At 41.7% G+C, this 17,010-nt stretch overlaps 1 protein-coding gene across 1 annotated transcript in view; it reads left to right on the plus strand.

Annotated features, from left to right (window-relative positions):
- drosha (drosha ribonuclease III) overlaps window positions 1-17,010 on the plus strand; it is a 143,419-nt gene that overhangs the window by 24,269 nt on the left and 102,140 nt on the right. Inside the window, exons 14-16 of the mRNA XM_051940495.1 lie at window positions 1,218-1,342; window positions 5,635-5,734; window positions 15,146-15,253. Coding sequence (XP_051796455.1) covers window positions 1,218-1,342; window positions 5,635-5,734; window positions 15,146-15,253 — 333 coding nt within the window. The remainder of the gene's footprint in view (window positions 1-1,217; window positions 1,343-5,634; window positions 5,735-15,145; window positions 15,254-17,010) is intronic.

Consider the following 17,010-nt stretch of genomic DNA (forward strand, 5'->3'; position numbering starts at 1 on the left):
GGACTGTAGAAAAATGAGTGCAGTTATTGCGACTACACACATTTCTAACTTGTGTGGTGTTAGAAGTGATACGGAAATAAGATTGTCTTTTAGAATTTCAATAAAAAATGACCAATGTCCTCATTCAGACATGAAACCGATATCCTCAGATTAACAGAAAGGATTGCATGTCCAAAAGGGACTTTAATGTTTTATTAAATCACTGTCATTCCCAGTGTCTGCAAACGATGTCAGAAATGTCATAAAATAGTGAAGAATATATGTATTAAAAAAACACCCATCATGAGTTGAAATCTTCAAAGTCCGACATGTGAATTTATGAATTTTGTTCAACATCAAAACCTTCACGTTTTCCGTCCATCAAGTGATCAGAAACCTGAAACTTGGTGATTTTAAGAGCGTGCTTGTCGGTATGAAGGTCAGAAACGTGCAGTAGCTGGTGCTCCAGGATCCCCTCACCTGCTGAGTCGTGTCAAGGTCACATATGACTCTGAATGAAAGCACTTGATGCCAATCAAACGCGGCGCTCTCAAGTGATTATTTCGCACAGTGGCGTCGTCCGCACACACGAGGCCGCCAATGTCATCAGCCCTCAATCAGTTCTGGCGCATTAAAGCGAAGGTAAAGACGCTGTGGATGCTAAACGGCCTGCTGCATCTGAATTAGCATTTACGATGTGTTTGTCAGGACTGTAAACAGAGCAATCATCAAGCCAATCAAACCTGATTATGTCGCTTTAAAGGCAAAATCAAAGTTGGCTGGCGACCTCTTGCTCCAGAATCAAAGTTTGTATGCAGGCCGTGACGAGCGAACGCAGCTAATGTCAAGGTGAGCCCGAGCCTCGAGCCATCTGCTGTGCAGATCAGCGCGCCTTATGCTACAGCCCCTTCCTCTGATCTCGCAAAATGCCTGACAGGCTAACTGTGATTTGGGAGTCAGCTGAGGACATGTTGCTTGTCAATCTTCTCCCTGATAAGAGCGTCAGAAGTTAGCTCGCCATCCCAGACACCACTTTATCATCGCTGGGCTCCCGCTACAAGCTCAAACTGGGCCTCGTGTCGTTCTACTCCTGTGACAGATGACCCTTATGGCGTGGATTATTTCTTGTTTCTCACACTGGTGGCGAGTGACTGAAAGATGGCTGCCTTGTGGGTGTATAAATGTTTATGCTGCTGCGTGGCTCACTCGGCCGCTTTCTTTTTTTCTCCCCTCAACAGAAACCGAGCTCGGTGCGAATCGACCAACTGGACAGGGAGCAGTTCAACCCGGATGTCATCACCTTCCCCATCATCGTTCACTTCGGGATCCGCCCCGCTCAGCTCAGCTACGCCGGAGACCCCCAGTAAGATGACACACATGAACGTATAAATATCAACCAGTCCTCCCCACCCGCCGTGCACCTTCTCCCTCTGTTCCCCCTTTTTCGCCGCCCCGGCGCACCGTGGAGGCAAAAGAGTTCGTGCCGCACGCCGGGGAGGACGAGAGTGTCAGAGAGGAGATGGATAGATGGAAAAGGGGGAATAGAGGGATGAGGAAGCGAGAGTGGCGTGACATTTTCACATGCGTCGTCACGGGCCCCGGGTTTCCGCTGGGTGCCTCTGCGGTGGGAGCAGCGGCGGCTTATGTCTCGTGAATAGTAATGCGTGCTGTACAGTGCCGCTGCATAATTAACAATAAAGCAGATCATGTGAGCCTCTCAGATGCACACGTCGAAATGCAAACCTGTGGATTTTCTCCTAAATGTCTGATATGAATTACAACAGTCGGGAAGGAGGCGCAGGAGGAAAATGGCGATGATGAAGACGCAAACAAGAGGATGATCATTAGGAAATCCATTTAGGCAGAACTAGTTTGCTTCTTCCCTCTGACTAATGTCCGCTCTCCCCCGCCGCTACATTTTAGCCGTCTGTCCGCCGAGCTTCTTTCATCCCCGTGCACCCTGCTGCCATGTCAAACTTCTCAAAGCGGCAGACAACGACAAATTTATGGATGGTTTGGGACATCATTAGCCGATACAGAAACGAGTAGTAAGAGACCAGCGCGAAAGGATTTCCTACCACTGCTAATGATGCGTGTAGCGAGGGCAGGAATCGGTGTTGATTGCGGCGGCAGCAATGCCACAGAGAGGGAGCCTTGGACACAGCAGCAGCATATATTAACTCGGGAGACTGAAGAAGCTGTGTTGTGTTCCTTCCCTTCACGCTGCCCACTGGACACACTCGTGTTTCAGGGCTGCCACTCGAGCTCCTCCGGCTCGATCACGACCACTGAGGCAGGAATGATGACATGTCAGGGGTCAGGAAATGTAAAGAAAAGGGACGGAGCGGGGCAGAGAGAGGTGGCCGAGAACAGATGAGAAACAGAGTGATATAGAAGGAGGAGGAAAGGTGTGCAGAGGAGTGAGAACAGAATTCAGAGGAGACTTAAAAAAGAAAAAAAAAAAGCCCTGTTCCAGACATACTCTTGAATGTGCTGTCAGTTTTCCATGTCGGTCTCATTGAATAACCGTAACACTCCCAACCTGGCTCAAGTTTGAATCGAGCGCTGTCACATTCATGCTTCAGTGACATATGGAAGCAGAGTGGCAAAGTCTCTTGTCACTCATGAGCCTGAAGCTGAGCACATCATTTACATACCGAGCTCCAATTGGGCCACTTTCCTCGACTGCCGCGGCGTTTCCATGCATCATTTTTCCCATCCGGGCCCCGGTAACTCGTTACACTCACATCATAGTGTCTGAGAGCAGTTTTGTCTCCATTTCCCCTCCGTTACACACATCATCAATCAGTCAAACTTTATTTATGTGGCACTTTTAAAACAAATGGCACGCGGTTCCAAGTGCTGTACAGTTGCTTGACAAAACATAGCACGGTAGAAATCGATTTAGACGCTAATTCACACCGTAAGAGTGGAATAAAACAAATCTGATGAGTTGTTCAGGATTAATAGAAGGCAGTACAATCAATAGAAAAGATATAGAGATATGACATATTACACATAAGATACTGATTATAATAAAACAGTTGAAGCGTAATTCAGTTAAGAAATTACACTAGTTATCACCAAATAATTAAAATGCCACGGAAAGATATTAAATATGTCCTTTTAATCTTATTTTTTTAGTCCTAAAACAACATTGAGATTATGGGAGTCGGCAATTGTTGGTGTAAAAAAATGGGTTTTGATTAAATTTTTTCCACTTTGATGTTCACTAAAACCACAAAACATCCATTCGCATGGTTGTCAACTCAACAGTGTTTATAGAATTGGTATTCCGAACCATTCTGCACATTCAAAATGTGAGCAAACAGGAATTTAATCAGTCATTTTTTACTTTAAGCCTGCAAAATTCTATTTTCTGTGCAACGATTAACGGTGTCACTAATGAGAAATGAGTTGATGGGACCTAAGAAGGTGTGAGCTTTCAGTTTGAGATAGTTGTTAAAATGCAATCGAAGTTGAATATCAGTAGTAAATTTCGACTGTGTATAAAGATGTTTAAATCATCTGAGACAAGAGCCATAGTTGTTCTGCAGTGGGGTTTTAAAGCTCAACATAGAGGCTCCGTTTGTCGCCATCTTAAGGTGAATGTTAAGACTTTCCACATTCATTAATATGCAAAGGTCTGCTAGCATCAGTGTGATGTAAATTTTGTGTTTGCGTGCAGCTCAAAACTGGTATTCTTACAAGGGCAGGATACGTAGATACAGCCTACTGTGTATTTTTGAAACAGATCCTACCAAGCAAACTTGGAAAGTAGTAGAATTACAACTATGCGTGTGTGGTGTCTGCAAGTATAATGAATGTTTAACTCATGACTAATCCAAAATTAGCAAAAAGGTGGAGCTAAAACTGTCTAATAATGACACCTACCTGTCACTAAAAGCAGCCACACTTTCAGCATTAATACATCTTAAAGTATATATAATATTTTATGATCGCATCACACTTTACTACCTCAGAATCATTACTAGCACTACTTCTTACTTTTTATTCTAGTATTATATTAGCTTATTTTTATTATCAAAAATGTATCATACTAATATCTTGCTGCTTTTCTGTTCACCACTGCATGTATTTCATATGCGATGCAATAACTTCCTTCAGGATTACAATATTTCGTTCAACATTTTATCATGTGTAGTATTACTTAACTGCCTCAGAATAATTGCCAACACTGCATCTTACTTTTCTGTTTTAGCCTTATTTTTTATTATGTACTTCTTATTGCATTTAAACAATAAATGCCACAAGAATTTCTTTTTTGTGTTATCTTAAGAAGGTGATTTTATACACACATTCACACCCTCTACAGTTGTCATGAGTGGGTAAATGAGCTATCGAGACCAAAACTGTTTTTGTAGCAGGCTGTCAGCACGTTTATTTCTGCTTTGAAGTTGCACATTTTAACATGGGGATGTATGGGGATGGATTCAGCCCCCAAGTGGCCATTTGAGGAACTGCTGTTCAGTTTCTCACCCACAAAAGTTGCCTCGTTTCCAGCTCCTAGGTTGCGTGTCATTTGACAGATATCCCAAATACTGCAGCTCTCTCCTTATAATGGTATTATCATGATTGATGGAAGCGTCTTTGAATGCCAGAGTCGCTTTGAAGCTGGCAAAGTGTTGCACGTCTGAAAAAAGAAAGGGCTAGAGATGCCGAAAGAGGGCTGGGTGAAGAGACAGAAAGAGGCAGCATATGCTAATGAAAGCATGTGCAGGGAATGGCGAGAGGCTCGGCGGTGCTGCCCCGAGAGCTCACAGCGGATCTGTGGAAAGGTCATTGGAGCAGATTGGGGACGAGGGGGCCTCCCAGGCTGGATAGACTCTCTCTCTTTCGCTGTCTCGCCTCTCTCCTCCTTCCTCTCTCTGCCTCCCGTCCTCTCAGTGCGGAGGTGGTGGTGAGCTGATAATCGGGGCGGTAAAGCCGTCTCATTCCCTCGTCTCAGTCTCTAATGAAGTCCCCGCTATTAAAGCTCTATAATTCTTCTGTTCCTCGGCACAACCCCCTCCCCCCTCCCGCCTCCTCCTAACTTACTCCTTTCCTTCCTCGCTTCCTTCCCTTCTCCCTGCACCGTCCTATCCCCCAACCCCGCCGTCCCACCAATCATAATTGAATAACTCTGGCTAAATGAGGAGAAAGTCTCCTGAATGGGAGCAGAACGGTCACACTCGGCCCTCAGTGCATCAATCAGGAGGTCTGATTGAAAAGAGAGAGAGAAAGGGGAGGTGGTTGGTATGGCGGCTACATGTCACCTTGCCCATAACTCCCTGCCTCTTTTCAGATGCAAATGAGAGCAAAAGACAATGCGGTTTTTACAGGAAGCGAGGAGGTTCTGAGATCGAGTCACGTGTCTGAGCCGCTCAGATGTTTTTTCCTTCTCAAAATAAGCCGGTCAGCGTGAATCCTCTGCTCCCAGTTAAACCCGTGGACGTCTCAAACACACCTCCTCCTGAATCCGCTGCCCTCACACACGTGAGCTGCTAATGCAATAACGGCCGCGGGCAACTGTTAAATTATGTTTAATATCAGGCAAGCTGCAGATGAAATATTGATGTGTTGTTGCAGAGCAGGAAAGCGAGGAGGAGATAGACTTCTGTCAGCGTGACACCTCTCTCATTTGCTGTCTGGCAGGTACCAGAAGCTGTGGAAGAGCTACGTGAAACTACGCCACCTGCTGGCCAACAGCCCCAAGGTCAAGCAGATTGACAAGCAGAAGCTGACGCAGAGAGAGGTGGGTTAAAAGCAAGCAAGCGCACTTTGATATATCCCGTTTTGTTTCCTCTCTGCTCTCGTATTTTAATACTGTCAGGTGGCCCCCGCGCCTCCTTCTTTGTGGATGCAGCATAATATTCAGTTTAAATGATTTGGAAGCTCGTGTCCTGCAGATATGAAAGGTTCCGCCGAAACACTGGAGCACTTGCACACTCTGCAGAAAATAAGAGATTCACAGCCATTAATTTCAAAAACAAAACTATTACCATTGCTATTATTCCTGCTGTGCACGCTGATTCAAACGCCGCTTATCTGGAACTCGCCGCTGGTAGTCGGAGTTATTGCCTGACAGTAACAAGGATGCTATTTCACTAAACAAAAGTGAGACCGACAAAAGTTACAAAGACAGCGCGATTATGTGGGTTTTGTTGATTCTTTCTTTTGTTGTTGTTGTTAACCCTGTGAACCTCAAGCAGTTTCTGGCTGTTTTTTTTTTCTTTTTTCGTCACATTTTTACCCACTGTGGCCTCATTTTTCACTGCAGTGTAAAATCCTGCACCTCTGCGGAAACAGAACAACATTTAATAGAAGTAATGAGAGTTCAGGAATGTGTTTTGTGCAGGATAACAGTTAAAATGCCATAAAAAAAACACACACACAAAAACGTTTAGAGATTGTTTTAAACGACCTCAAGTTGGACTGATGGACTATTTTAGACTGTGATACTTTTGTATTTATCCACTTTCTGTTGTCGTGGAAACAATGCCCGCAGTTCAGCCGACAACTCAGGAAATGTTTATTGCAGAAGGGCCATTTTTGGCAGGAAGGTGGAGAAATGATCTGTAACTGTTAGCTCCCAGAGACTGTTTTTAAATAGAAAACTCTCCAGAAATAACTTTAAATTAGCTTAAAATTAAATTTTTCGAAGAAACAAACCTGGGACAACACATACATTTTGTCTGTACATACTGTAGATATTTAACTTCTTACATTTTTACAACCTCTACAAAGTCGATCTTTTTTTTTTTGCCTCTATTCTAGACAGATGTTTCACCATGCTGAATGTATCGTCTAACAGTTTGCTGCTCTGTACACTATTTTTGAGCCATGCTGCGTTTGTTTTTTTCTTTTTTTGTGAACACTGACTGCAGTTCAGCCGAGCAATCCACAGATTTTTGTCCCATGACTCACTTGTCTTCTCAGATGAGCCGAGGACACCAAATTGTAGGTTTTATTTTATAGCGTCTCGTGCAGATTATTTGACATTTTGTTAAAGAAAAAAAGAAACATTGAGAGTGATTTTGCTGTAGTGTAAAGCTTAGTATTTGTAATGGAAGCTGATTAATTCAAGTAGAGTAGAAAGTCCTGCGATTGTCTTCGTTACAGTTTCTCACAAATGGTGTAAATCTGGTCTTTCTAATTTAAAAACGTGCCGCAAATGTGAAAATGCCATTTTTCTCCAACTGTTCTCGCACATTTAAAGTCCTCATTATCACTCTAACAGGTGTAGAAAACACCGGAAAAGGGAACGTCTGACTAAAAATGTGCTTCCAGCATATTTCTATAATAATGTGCACATTATCAGACTTTTAAAATGTCCCAAATGTTTACTGAATTTGAGGATAATAACACAGTTTAAATGACTTTTTCTCTGACAGGTGGTGTAAATTTGTCATTTTTTTTCCCCGTTCATCAGAAAATGTGCCTCTTTGGTTTAATTAGAATGAAGTCCTGCAGTGACACATCTATGCAGAAAAGTCAGACTGCAAATGTGACAAAGAGATGTTTTATATTTTCTTTACATGTTTAAACTCATCATTATTACTCCAGTAGGTGTATTAGACACCGGATAGTAAATGTCTGACTCTTTAAAAATGCGCTTTAAGCAAAGCAGATTGCTGTAATTTTCTAAGGATTATTAGACTTTTCAAAACCTAACTCCTAGATAATAAAAGTAATTGCTAACATAGTTTAAATAATTTGCCGCCCACCTGTGAGTTTTGGATTTCAGAGGGTTAAGACACTGTTGTGTTTTTTTGCACTTAATATATTTGCACAGCAGAGGAGTATTTAAATTTTGCATCCAGGGCTTTACTTTGGAGACAGTTTCATTTGCACATAATACCGTGTTATATAACTGTATACCTGCTGTGTTTCACAAAATATGTAATTTTGTGTGAAAAGCAAGATTTCATATTTATAGTAATTAGTTTTGAGTGTAACTTTACTGTGAAGAAACAGCCCAGTTGTCCAGCCGTCATGCAGCAGTTAAACTCCTTGTTGTTATTAAGAAATATCCATCATTTATCATGAAACTGGTCCATGGATTACATTATCCGTTGCCGTTTTCACAGCCTTTCCTCCAGATCTCCACATTTCTGGTTCTCGTTAATCTCTGAAATGCATCTTTTTCTTTGACTTCTTGTTGTCTTTAGTTCAATACTTTACTTTTATTCTGGTGCAGATGGATGGACAATGTTTTTCTTAAACTGATTAATCTTCAAACAATAGTCATGTCCTCGTATCAGCTCTGAAAACAGTTCTTGCTAGCTGTAGTCGTTCCTTCTGACCATTAAAAGATCCCTTGCTGCTACATATCCCATGTTCTGTGGCGAAACATGAGTTTATCTGAGGGCAGTGATGCTTCTGCTGCCTCGGTCACACAAGTCAAGGTATCGTCTGTGCACCTGACTGTTGTTTTATGACAGACATGAAAAATGTGAAGCTCTCCTTTAATGCATAATTTAGATGAATTTACAGCTCGGAATAAAACGGCAGTAACGGCTCTCCGGAGTTGAGTGAAGGTCAAAGCGCCACCAGGGAGCGAGAATGGAAAAGGTTTAGTTTTGGTGAAGTAATGACCATGTAGCCACAGGGAATCACAGGCTAGCGCTGCTGTGTGTGGCCTGAAGGAGTCAAGAACAAGTGCTCTGCTGCACTGTATCTTCTCTACAGCGGCTGCGGCGTTTATTCTCTCCAAGGCTTTGAGTGCGCTACAGATCCAGTCTCCTCCTTTGGACAGTTTGATACACTCTGAACCAATAATGAGCAAGAACCCAGAGCTCAATTAGCTTGTTTCCCAGGTAGCCCGGCGAAGCTCTCCGGCTAACAGGCTCTGACAATCCCACTGTCAACCTGCAACGGAGCAATTAGTGAACCCAAACACATGCACACTCACACTGTGGGTCCATCAGACTCCACCAGAAGCATTAGCCGTGTCAGTGTCTCTTCACTGCAGTGGCAGTGTGGCATCCCCGCTTAGTCAATGCTGAAAGGAACGCTGAGGCTTCCTCTGTAAATGGTCTTTCAGCGAACGACTAAGAGTCTGTTCGTCTGATGGGCATTTTCCACCATTAAGAATCGCCCTGTCAGAGGTGTTCACAGCCGAGTTGTGCTTTGCCGACTGGCTCTTTGATTCCTCTGTACTCAGTGTGGAGTCTACAGAGCTCCAGGGACACCAGAGGTTTGCACCTCGGTGAGAACTGGCCTCCACAACAAGAAACACGCCTCTGCACCCAATTTTAAATCTCCCGCTGAGAGAGATTCTGTGCAATACCGTTAGCCAAGCTGTGTTTCTTTGTAATTATCAAAGAAATTTGGAACAAACTTCTAAAAAACTGAATTGAATACCATTAACTGCTTTCGAGTGAATAAACTTTGGTGCATAGTGTCGCCAGAAGGTGACGGTAAAGACCACTTTATAATATACGCTGTAATACACCAAGGGGAAGAAGACAGAAACAAAATCAGTTGTTTTCCAACCGCTACAAAGCTTTAGAGATGAACAAAGAAATAAAACTATGTCCAGCTACGAGAGGGAAATGGAGAGCAGTGTTTATGGATTTCAATCGGGAAAGGCAACTTTTAAAATTCACAAAAATAGCTGAACTAAAATGATTTTTGCAGAGTAGAGAAAGGAAGTGTAAAAACAAAAAAATTGATGGTACTGGATATGTGAAAACAGCTAAATGTTCATTGCATCCGAACAACCTCAGATGAGCAGAAAAAACATTTTTGTTACCTTTTTGTAATGCAGTAGTTCAAAACATACATAAAAATACATTATGAAAGTGTGATAAATCTGTGTGTTGCCCACACTGGGTTTCCATGTTGTTTTTGCGAGAATTTGTGAGGAACTTTTGAAATGTTGTGAACTATTTTCAGAAAAAAAAAAGCCAGACAGTTGTTTGCAAAGCTAGGTAAAAAAAATCGCAAAGAAAAAGTTGAAACACACAAAATATTGGTCGTCTATGAGAGAAAAATTGAAAAGAAACAAAAGAAGTGTAAACAGCTGATAAAGTGTGCCATTTAAATGTTGACTGCATCAGAACCTACAGAAAAATGGCAAAAAAACCTTTTCTCCCCAATTCTGCCATTTCAAATAACTTTTCCAAATGTGTGAGAAAATTCGTTATGAAAGCTAAGCATGTGTGTGTTGCCTACAAGGATTTTGTGCGATACCTTTAAACCGTGTAGCAACTACAGGAGTTTAAAAATTTAAACTCTGGTTGCATCACACACATTTGAAGAAACTTCACAGATATTCTCTTTAATCTCAGACATGCACACACTACGAGATTGTAAAATAATGCTGCATCGAACACGACAGGAAATCAGTAAGATTGTGAGGAGCAGCGCACCGCCTCGCTGGATCTCACGGGGAAACAGATGTAAACAGAGTGGAGACTGTGGTGGAACAACTTCCTGTAATGTTAATAAAAATGCAGCTGCTTCTCTGTGAAAAACACAGCCGTCTACATTTTAGTTTCTAACTTTCTGAGATTTTCTGGGTGTCCCTGAGGAGTCTGCAGGCAGTTTGGGAGGTTTCAGACTGGATCTGTAAACTCCTCACACTAGCAGATAATCCTGGCCGAACATCAGGTTCAGTCCAAGATCCCAGAGCACATTTCACCTCTGATGGAAAAAATGGTGACTCGACATACTACAGATATTCAACTACTTACTTTTTTACAACTTCTACAAACTCCATGTTTTCCACATCAGTTCCAAATAGATGTTTCACCATGCTGAATGTATCTTCTAACAATCTGTGTCTCTGTACACCATTTTTGAGCCATGCTGCTTTTGTTTTTTCTCTTTCTTTGTGAACACTGCCTGCAGTTCAGACAGATTTTCGTCGCGTGACTCACTTCTGTCTTCTAAGATAAGCTGAGGATACTAAATTGTAGCTACATTTTGTTGAGGCATCTCATGTAGATTATTTGGCATTTCTTTAAAAGAATGAGACATGTAGAGTAAAAGGATTTTGCTGTAATGCAAAGCTTAGTATTTGAAATGGAACATGATTAGTTCACGGAGAATAGAAAATCCTTCGATCCTTTTGTCAGAATTTCTCACAAATGGTGTAAATTTGGTCTTTTTCTAATTGAAGACATGCCACAAATGTGTGGCATATCTGAGTGCAAATGTGAGAACTGTTCTGTGACGTATTTTCTGTACTTATCTAAACTTCTCATTATCACTCCAGGTGTAGAAAAGACTGAAAAGGGAACATCTGACTCTTTAAAAATGTGCCTCGAACATGCCATATTTCTTTGAGAATGTGCAGACTTTTGAAATGTCCCAAATGTATTATGAATATGAGGATAATAAATAACACAGTTTAAATCACTTTCTTTCTCAGACAAGTGGTGTAAAGTTGGCAACTTCTTATTCAGAAAATGTGCCTCTTTGGGTTAATTAGAATGAAATCCTGCAGTGACCCATCTATACAGATATAGATCTGACTGCAAATGTGACAGAGAGATGTTTTATATTTTCTTTACACGTTTAAACGCATCATTATTACTCCAATACTTGTATTAGACACCGAATAGTAAATGTGTGACTCTTTAAAAATGTGCTTATAGCAAATAGGGATGTCCCGATCAGGTTTTTTTGCCACCGAGTCCGAGTCCTATCATTTTGAGTATCTGCCGATTCCGAGTCCCGATCCGATTCTTTTCTAATATAGTAAAATATGTATATTATCTATTAAAAAAAACAAAAAAAACTTATGAAAAGTTTTCCTTTTATATTTTCTTAACGTCAATTCAAAACAACACTTAGAACAGTACATTTCTGTGACTAAAAATAACAATCAGAAAATAAATAAATTTCCCTTTTAGCTTAGGTACAAAAGTAAAAATAACAAATTTCCCTTTTAGCTTAGGTACAAAAGTAAAAATAAATAATAAATTTCCCTTTTGGCTTAGGTACAACAGCAAAAATAAATAAATAATAAACTTCTATAAAATAAACAGCAGGTCAGCTCAACTCAAAGGCATGTAAACAATAGGGAACAAAGTTAACAAAGAGCCACTTTATAATACCGTAAGGCCAGTAGTAGTAATGTGCTCTTATGAATGGCACATATTTGTCTAGAGTTTCACTGAAGGACATGTATGTTTTTCTTGATGAAAACCAACATTTCCACCTTGTCAGGTTTGAGCCTATTCCTGTTTTCATCTATATACATCTCATTTAAAAAGGAAATTGAATAAAAAATAAACATATATATCCAACCGAGTCCAAATCGGGAGGTCACTTCCGATCCCGATCGAGTCTGTAATCATGTGATCGGGCCCGATTTCCGATCATGTGATCGGATCGGGACATCCCTAATAGCAAAGCAGATTGCTAAGGATTATCACTTTTCAGAACCTAACTCCTAGATACAGTTTGCTCCTCTGTACACCATTTTTGAGCCATGCTGATTTTTTTTTTCCTCTTTTTTTTTCTAAACACTGCCTGCAGTTCCGAGCGAGCCACAGATTTTTGTCATGTGACTCACTTGTCTTCTCAGATGAACTGAGGACGCCAAATTGTAGTTACTTTTTCCAATCACTGCAAGACTGGAAAAAAAAAGTTGCATCAAACAGGACAGGACATTAAGATTATCAGGAGCAGCCCACCGCCTCGCTTGATCTTGCGGGGAAATGGATGTAAACAGAGTGGAGACTGTGGTGGAACAACTTCCTGTAATGTTAATAAAAACGCAGTCGCTGCTCTGTATTTTAGTTTCTAACTTTTAAATGTGGTTGAGATTTTCTGGGTGGCCCTGAGGAGTCCGCGAGCAGTTCGGGAGGTTTCTGACTGGATCTGTAAACTCCTCACACTAGCAGATAATTCTGGCCGAACATCAGGTTCAGTCCAAGATCCCAGAGCAGATTTCACCTCAGATGGTGGTAAATGGACCAGAAACTCCTGTAGCCTGAGGTTGACTTTAGCCAAACAGTTAACTTGGCCTCAAGTAAACGCACAGATGTTCTCATCTGTGGATGCTCGACTCCTTTAACTATTTTAATGGGGGTTTTCACTGTAAAGAAAATGGTGTTTCGGTTAAAATTCTGCATGTTATAACCCGTAATGACAAGGTGCAGACTTGTTTTTGTCCCTGTATTGAAGAGGAACTTCCTTTATTATGTCATATCTCTAATTTGAATAAGTATTCAGCCCTGAGTCTGTACTTCGACAGTGAATTCGGCTTCTTTTTTATCAGCTCAGCATGTGTGGATTTGGGGATTTGCTCTGATTCTTCTTTGCAGATTTGGCCGAGCTCAGTGGAGCTGCATGAAGAGCATCTTTGAAAAGCTATCTCCAGCTCATTCCACAGATTTTTTTTTTTTTTAGAGTCTGGGCTTCGGCTGGGCCACATAAGACCTTCACACACTTTTTCCTCAGTACATTACAGTGTTGACTGGGATGTGTTCATAAGGATCACCGCCTGCCCAGTCTTCAGAGAGAACTTTCTAAAAGAACTTTGGTTTATTTGGTCAACAAATACAAGCTTACGACCAGCGACGATTCGAAGACGCTTGTATGTTGGGTGAAGGAAGAAATATTGGCTTGAAAATTCAACACGATAAGAAAGATAAATGCCAAAATAGAGCAGGAATGTGTTCTGTCTTGCTCAAAATGAAAGGGTTTGCCCTGAAGGCACACATTTCAAAACAAGTCACCTGTTAAAGTCTAAAATGTATAGTTCATTGTATTATTTAAATGTGTTTTAATGCTAGTTTTTGCAACAACAATGTGAATTCCTTCTAAAACCTACAACATTTTGGCCTGAGAGTAGCCAGAGAGGAAGGTTCAGGGAGGTTGCATAAATCAATATTTCAATTCGATATATGTCCTCTGGAAACCACAAATGCAGATTTTGAATAAATCTCGCCATCCGTTTTGAGAAATCTTATGCAGCACAACCTAAAACTGCAGTGTCTTAAATCTTTAAGCTTTGCGTTGCGTTCTCAATTTGCTAAAAATAATCTAAAGGCCCTGCAATGAACCTGCACAAGCAAGCAAACGGAGCACACATGCAACAGATGTGCACTTGCCTTCCGCAGTCATTGAATTTCAGGCGCTGTCTTTGGTGTTTGACCTCAGCCTGATCCAAAACACAAACACTCCTCTCAGCAGAAGGATGTGATGCTAAAAGTCAAATGTGCCGCAACTCGTCTGTTTGACCAGCAGAAAGTTAGTCTCTCTACCTCCCCTCCCTGGTTAATTATTTACTTTCTGCACTCCCGTCCATTCCCTGACCCCCGTAGAAAGCCCCTGCAAAATAAAGTATTTACATATCATTCGCACTTCTCTGTGATTACTGCTTTCCATATACAGTGGCTGGCTGTCCGTGGAAAGATTTCCGCTGCGTGTGTGTGGTGGTGCGTGCGCGAGTTGCGCGTGGGCGAGCGTGTTCACTTTGATGCACAGTTCAAAGTAGGATGGCATTATTTATTCATGCCTTTGTTGTTCTTATTTCCTCTGCGAGTCAAAAATTCCTGGCGTTCCATTTTAGGCAGATCACGGCGAACTCAGACAGAGTCGATAGCGTCTCGGCTGAATGAAACACATGCATGCGCGCACACATTTAGGAGGTGCAGTCTGTCAATACATCTTCCATCTTGGTTGTTATTTGTAGGACCCTCTTATCTCAGCCTCTAACCCCCCCTCCTCCTCCTTTTCCTTCCTCTGCTGAGTCTCTGTTATTTGCTGTAGGGCTGATGTGTTTGTGTGTCTGTAATGATTCCTGCTGCTGCTGATGGAGGTACCTCCAGGCTCTGGTGTGGTAGTCCTAATGGGCAGGCAGGTGCCTCAGCTCTTAGTGGATGCGACTGAAGCCTCGGCATCAGCCTTCCGACACCCAACACCACCACCACCACCATCGCCACCGTTCCCCACTGCCTTGCTGACCCGTTGCAGTGCCTCAATTAGCCGGAACCGGCAGAGCTGTCACCTCCCCTGTTGCTGCTGCTGCTGTCCACAGCTCTACTGTCTAAGTGTCATGCCACGGAGGTTTCAGATTATTGCATGTGCTAGCCCATGTGTTTGGAGAGCAGGAGTGGGCGGGGTGCGGTTTTTGAGGACGGGAAGCTGTCCCTGTAGGCTGTGCTCCAGCAGATCAATAATTGACTGGTTGGTTGTTTGGCAGGAAGCTCTTCAGAAGATCCGTCAGAAGAACACCATGCGCCGTGAGGTGACAGTGGAGCTCAGCAGTCAGGGCTTCTGGAAGACCGGCATCCGCTCCGACGTCTGTCAGGTAAAACGCCAACTGTAAGCACGCATATGCATACACGCCGCAGTACGTCGTGCCCACACTCACATCTGTACACGTTTCGGTGCACTCACTGACATTTACATGAATTTTGGTTATCTGTTTAGTTTTTAGAAAAATTAGCTCTAAAAGCCATCTCGAGTTCACAGGCCAAAGTAAAGCCAGTCAAAACCAAAAGAAATTCAATTTGCAGCGATGCCATGCAGAGAATAAAGGCACAAATCCTCCCATTTCTGAAGCTGGAACCATACGGCGATCAACATTTTTGTTCATAAATTGCCCAGAATGATGGACTGATTAATAATCGGTCTTAAAAGCTTATCTATTGAAAAGGTTAAGTCCTTTTGATGGCAAATGTCGCCTTTTGACACAGAATGTGAGGACTTTAGGTCATCCTCTTGTATCTGTGGGGTCAGAGTCGCCGCAGTCTAAAGAGCAAGATCATGAATAGCTTTGGAACTCAGTAAAATGTTAGAAATGGGACTGAACAATATTTTGTTTTAGCTTTGACTTTGCAATGTGTGCAAAAGCCACACATCAAGAAATGCAAGAAAAGAAGAAAGGTGAAGTGACTCAAACATGTCATGAAGAAATTAAACAAAAACATGCATGGTTTTCATTAGTTCATTGTAAATCTATATGAGAAGTCTGATAGAACATTCTTTAAGGGTTTGTGAATGCACAGATTTTCTTTTCTTTTCTGTGTATCAAAAGGCAAAGAATTTGTGGACATGCAGGGTCCACAAATGCGCAATAAACTGAGCCAGTTCTGCAGCATATGAAAAGGTTTGCACTTAAAAAAATCTTTACAATGAAAGTTAATTTTTCAGCTTTTTAAAATGACGTATTATGTTTGAGGCCCTCTTAAGACAATCACCCCAATCAATCGAGAAAAATTAATTCTTTATAGTGCAATTAGTCAAGTTGTCTCTCATCTAACAATATATATCTCAGATGAACAAAACATCACAATGTCAGATATTGTGCAGCCCTGGTTTAAAATCAGTTTAAGGACTGATTGACAGTCAGTGTAGGGCGGCTTATAATTAGGTAGCTTCGACTCATTATTTTGCTGAAGAACAAATCTTTTCCCAAGTTGCCGTTCGTATACAGACTGCATCAGGTTGTTCTCCAGGATTTCCCAGTACTTTGCTGCGTTCATTTTACCCTCTAATTCTTGTTGCCGAGAAGCAAACCCACATTATGATGCTGCCACCACCATGCTTAATGTCATGATGCTGCCACCGCCATGCCACGCTTGACATCTGGGATCGTGCATTTATGATAATGTGCAGTGTTTATTGTCCACTAAATCTAGTCGGGTGGCCAAAACAGTTCAATTTTGGCCTCATAAGACCAAAGAAGCTTCTTCCAGTTGACTTCAGAGTCTCGTACGTGCCTTCTGACCAACTCTAGTGGAAATTTTATGACTTTCTCTTTGCCACTGTCCCATTAAATATTGACTTGTGAAGAACTAACTGCACTTAGATGATTTATTTCACTAAACATGTGACCACTAGCACCAATTGGCTGCACCTATGTTGTCACTTTAAAGGGGTAAAGACTTATGCAGTCACTTTGACATTATTGAGTCTTTTTGGGTAAAATCTTTTCAAATACGCCAAATGAAACCAGTCATGATTCAATTCTGAAAAGCAATAATGTGGGGAAACTTCTAATTTGGGTGGATACTTTTTATAGACATTCTATATATTCTGTCTGTCAACATAGTGGATGCAGCC

The sequence above is a fragment of the Acanthochromis polyacanthus genome, chromosome 20 (genome assembly GCF_021347895.1).
Source record: "Acanthochromis polyacanthus isolate Apoly-LR-REF ecotype Palm Island chromosome 20, KAUST_Apoly_ChrSc, whole genome shotgun sequence".
NCBI classification, from domain to species: Eukaryota; Metazoa; Chordata; class Actinopteri; family Pomacentridae; genus Acanthochromis; species Acanthochromis polyacanthus.